The sequence below is a fragment of the Pygoscelis adeliae genome, unplaced genomic scaffold (assembly GCF_000699105.1).
Source record: "Pygoscelis adeliae isolate BGI_AS28 unplaced genomic scaffold, ASM69910v1 Scaffold242, whole genome shotgun sequence".
Classification (NCBI taxonomy): domain Eukaryota; kingdom Metazoa; phylum Chordata; class Aves; order Sphenisciformes; family Spheniscidae; genus Pygoscelis; species Pygoscelis adeliae.
Window position 1 is genome coordinate 2,634,835 of NW_008824369.1, and position 4,183 is coordinate 2,639,017.

Here is a 4,183-nt window from a genome sequence, read left to right on the forward strand (position 1 = left end):
TTCTTGGAAGCACAGTTCGGGAAATTATTTTTAGACAAAATTTCTTGTCAAGGGCAGCTGAAAGCCTGCAGTGTTTGGATGTACTTTAAAAAAAAAGTTTCATTTCTCATAATCCCTTAAATACTGTAAATAACCCTTACTTCAGAGAAAAAGAGTCCTTTCGAAATGCATTTTCTGCTTTTCTACTTTTAGAGGATTTTTTTAGCAACAGGAATGACCCAGCAACTGGATCTACGTGGGGCAGGCACAGGTTCTGTGCTGGTACTGCTGATACCAGCAGGTCTTAACACAGCACAAGTCTTCCCTGCCCAGAATCCAAGACCTGGCCTCTGTCTGCTCGGTCAAGTTCATAAGTGACAGAAGTGTGTAACAGCTCACTTAAAAATTTACTACTTGGTGTTATTTGTTACAAGAAGAGGTAAAAACAAACGTGCTTTCCAAGCAAATGGCAAAAGTTCGGCTATTAAGCATTGCATCAACTCATATAACTTCACCCAACACTTTTTTTCCAACAGACTCAGAAGTTCTAACACCCCTGCGTAACCCCCCCACCCCCTTCTGTCCCCATGTCTCCTCCGACGGGTGCCTTAGGAGAGGGACAGCTCGTTGCAGGTGGTCCAAGCTATGGATGTGCTGCCTCTCCGATGTCCTGGCACCATGTAATCCGTAAGCAGCTGTTATTTTGTCTTTTTCTCACCTCTGATTTGGGTTCCTGTCTTCCACCCTGACATCAGCTTTCATGAAATTTGCAGAGCATAATTATCTTCCTCTCTTTAAAATCGGAGTGAAAGTGGAAAATGGATTCAGATTACATCAGGAAAGAGACTGACATAAGGACAAAAGCAGTCATATAGGACTCATTTCCTTAAAAACAGGCAAGAAAATCTTTCCTATTATGCAATTGCTGTTGATGTGTTATCGAGGCTTGTATTTCAATTGAAGTGATTGTCACAGAGCAAAAAAGAAAACAGGTAAAATTAGATTCATCAATGATTCTTTTATTCACTCTGCACTGGGTGTTCCCCTTTTGCGGTACAGCGTAGCTACGGAGTTTGGCATCTGTCGCTCCTCAGGACACAAACGCAGAGCCGTGCCATTTCCCAAATATACATCCCACCCAATGTGATAAAAATAATACTTCTCTTATACATTGAGACAATTGTTCTCGTCTCATCACTGACTATATGGACTGCAAACCTGTCACAGTAACAAAACCCATAAGCGTTCTACACAGTAGAGAAAAATTCATTGAATTCCTCAGTACGTCCAAAACCAGCACAAAGACATTCCATCATTTTCATTTCTTGTCCTTTTAAATAAGTGGTGATGAGTCATGGACTCAAGATCATTTCCTTGAATCCAGATGGCACAACTTCACCACACTTGGCAACTTCGGATCACTTCCCGTAGAGCTTGTATTCCTTCCACGGTCTTGTCCTTTAAAGCCATGGCGAGAAGAACGGGCTTGTTCCCAGCTTCCCGAGAGACGAATGCCACCAGGTTTTTGGCACAAACATGGACGAGGGGCTGAAAAGCAAAGGTATACAGATGTACACTCTTACGGCTGGGAGAGACCTCCCACACGAGTTAGGAGAGGAAGAGTTCCGCAGTGACACTGGGAACCTGTTGATACTGGACTCGGACCGAGTGTGCAGTTTGCCGAGCGGTTCCAACATGACTGGGAACAGACACGCAGTTTGGCTGGTCAGCAAGGCCAAGCCACGGTACGGGGAACTTCAGAAAGCACTTTCTCAGCTTAAAAGGGAAGAGTTCGGACCCGTGAGTGACAGCCACCCAAACCACCCTGAAACAACTTAACTGGAGCTGCACTTGAATCGAGTTTTGCACCAGCCTGGAAAACTTGGGAAGTCGGTACGGAGAATCTTTCCTTCTGCTAATCCTCCCACCCAAACTACGTCACCAAATATCAGATTTTATGAAATGCCATGGATCAAAATGCTTCTATTGCCATCATAGCCAGCTTTCTGAAGAAGTCTCCAAGTGCAATTTTCTTTTAAAAACTTGTTGCTGAAGAGGCAATGTTCGGCTGGCAAGCTCTGGAAAAAAACTGTTATTTTTGCAATTCCTAGAGACCCCCAAATGGTGTTATATACACAGCTTTTGCATGCCATGTGTAAAAGACATGTTGGTTTTGATTTTAATAGAATAATGAAAACCAGAAATAAGCAGTGAGGCTGAAGGAGGGAAGAAAAGGGATATAACCTTCTTAATGAGGTTTCTTTAACAACGGACTAGAATAGAACAGCATAGACTATTTCAGTTGGAAGGGACCTACAATGATCATCTAGTCCAACTGCCTGACCAATTCAGGGCTGACCAAGCTAAAGCGTGTTATTAAGGATATTGTCCAAATGCCTCTTAAACATTGACAGGCCTGGGGCATCAACCACCTCTCTAGGAAGCCTGTTGCAGTGTTTGACCACCCACTCGGTTAAGAAATGCTTCCTAATATCCAGTCTAAACCTCCCCTGGTGCAGCTCTGAACCATTCAGCTTGTCTAGGTTTTATTTACACCCACAGTTATGTATTTGTCAGAAGGGTGAGTTTGCTTGATTTTAGCTATCAGTCTGGTTTGGAAGTGTGCACCATCCCAAACGGGGATGTTGACGGTGACAAGCAGGAAGGCAGCAAACTAGCGTTAAGCCTTTTCTTAAAGTTTAGGTTGATTAAGCTGGTAAAATGATTTAAAAATACTATGTAACAAAGTAAACAAAGGCACTTCCCATTTCCAAATAAAACACAAAACCAGCTTGGGGGTGGAGGTGGTCAGAATTCGCAGACATCACACCAGGGAAAGCAAAGCATCTCCCATCCAGAGAAGGAAGGCTATTGCTGAAGAACAAGAACTCCATAAGGGGAAGTCGCAGATAGAATCAGGAACTTGTGTTGCTAGAGCTTTTGTAGTTAAGGTTAGCAAGTAATATTTGATAGCTCCAACCCTGATGGAAAGCCTCATGATCTTGTAGCTCTGTAACTTTCTGTTTTAATGCTTGACTAGTTGACGCTTTGCGAAATACATTTTCTTCTGTTTTCTCTCCAGCTTTGTGAAATGGTCGATAAAAACTCATTTTGCTGGAGCAAAACAAATTAAACTTTATCAAGGGTAGGTGCTGGCAGGCACACTTGGGAGAGGGCAACTAAAGTCCATTAAGGGGCTGGCATAGATTGGGGTGGGGGGGTGGGGGGAAGACGGGGCGAGAAAAGGGACTTGAAAAGGAAAACAAACTCACTGGAACAGAAACCCAGAAAAGGTTATCAAAGGCTGCATGTCTGATCTTGCAGCCCTTAAATCAACAGGAGCTTCATCAAACCTTCCATGAACATGGCGAAGCAATCCATATCCTGTAGGACACAAAATAACAGATCCCCAAACCACTCACAGTTAGTTAAACTTTTGTTATGTCAAAGAGCAGATGAGCACGCACACTTTTCTGATGAACCCCTCTTCCCACAGAAGAGATTTTTAAATTAATCTTACCACTGTGCAAACACCGCTTTAACTGCTGTGATTCATCAACTCCCTGGCAACTTGCACAGCCCCACCTACTACATTTCCCCCTTATTCTTGCTGCCTGTGCACTGTATATCCGCTCTCACCTCATCCTTGCCCAGTAGCACCTTTGTGGTGAGTGAGGGCCTGCCCACGTTGTCACCGACTGTGTTGGGGTCCACGTAGACGATTGTCCCCATCTTGCCGTACTGTGTGACTACCACGAGGACGGAGTTGGAGAACGCCGTGCACACCACCTCTGTTGGGACCCCGTGTACCACCTCCTCTCGCTGCTTGGACGTCACGATGGGACTCGCTTCCATTGCTGTGGAAAAAGAACAATAAAACAACAATAACAATAAAATAACATTAGATTAAAAACACGGACCGTGGGCTATTAGAAGCCCGAATCCTTCCCTTCATTTGAAATACCCACGTTAAGTTGATTTCAGAGCACAAAAGCATCCGGAGGCGTGTGTCTGTGCAGGAACAACGCTCAGCGTCCCACATCCCCGGCCAGGAGGGGAAATTTCACTGCCCCGCAGCAACGGCCTGCACCCCCCCCGCACAGACGGGCTGCCATTCACAGGCTTTCGTGCCAGTCACGGTTTAACAGCGATCGCCCCTACGGAGCTGGCCGCCCCCGCGCCCGACCCGCCGTGCCGTGCCCTC

General features: G+C 45.2%; 1 protein-coding gene across 2 annotated transcripts; it reads right to left on the bottom strand.

Moving 5' to 3' along the window:
• Positions 1–886: 886 nt before the first annotated feature.
• PSMG3 (proteasome (prosome, macropain) assembly chaperone 3) lies at positions 887–4,033 on the bottom strand. Of its 2 annotated transcripts, none has more exons than XM_009320022.1 (3): positions 3,948–4,033; positions 3,619–3,836; positions 887–1,527 (listed from the first exon to the last, which is right to left on the bottom strand). In XM_009320022.1, exons 2-3 carry the CDS (start codon positions 3,832–3,834, stop codon positions 1,375–1,377), a joined length of 369 nt encoding a protein of 122 aa, XP_009318297.1. In that variant the 5' UTR covers positions 3,835–3,836; positions 3,948–4,033; the 3' UTR covers positions 887–1,374. The 2 variants fall into 2 exon arrangements, with proteins under 2 accessions (XP_009318297.1, XP_009318298.1); XM_009320023.1 differs by having other exon boundaries at positions 3,944–4,008.
• Between the last annotated feature and the right edge of the window lie 150 nt (positions 4,034–4,183).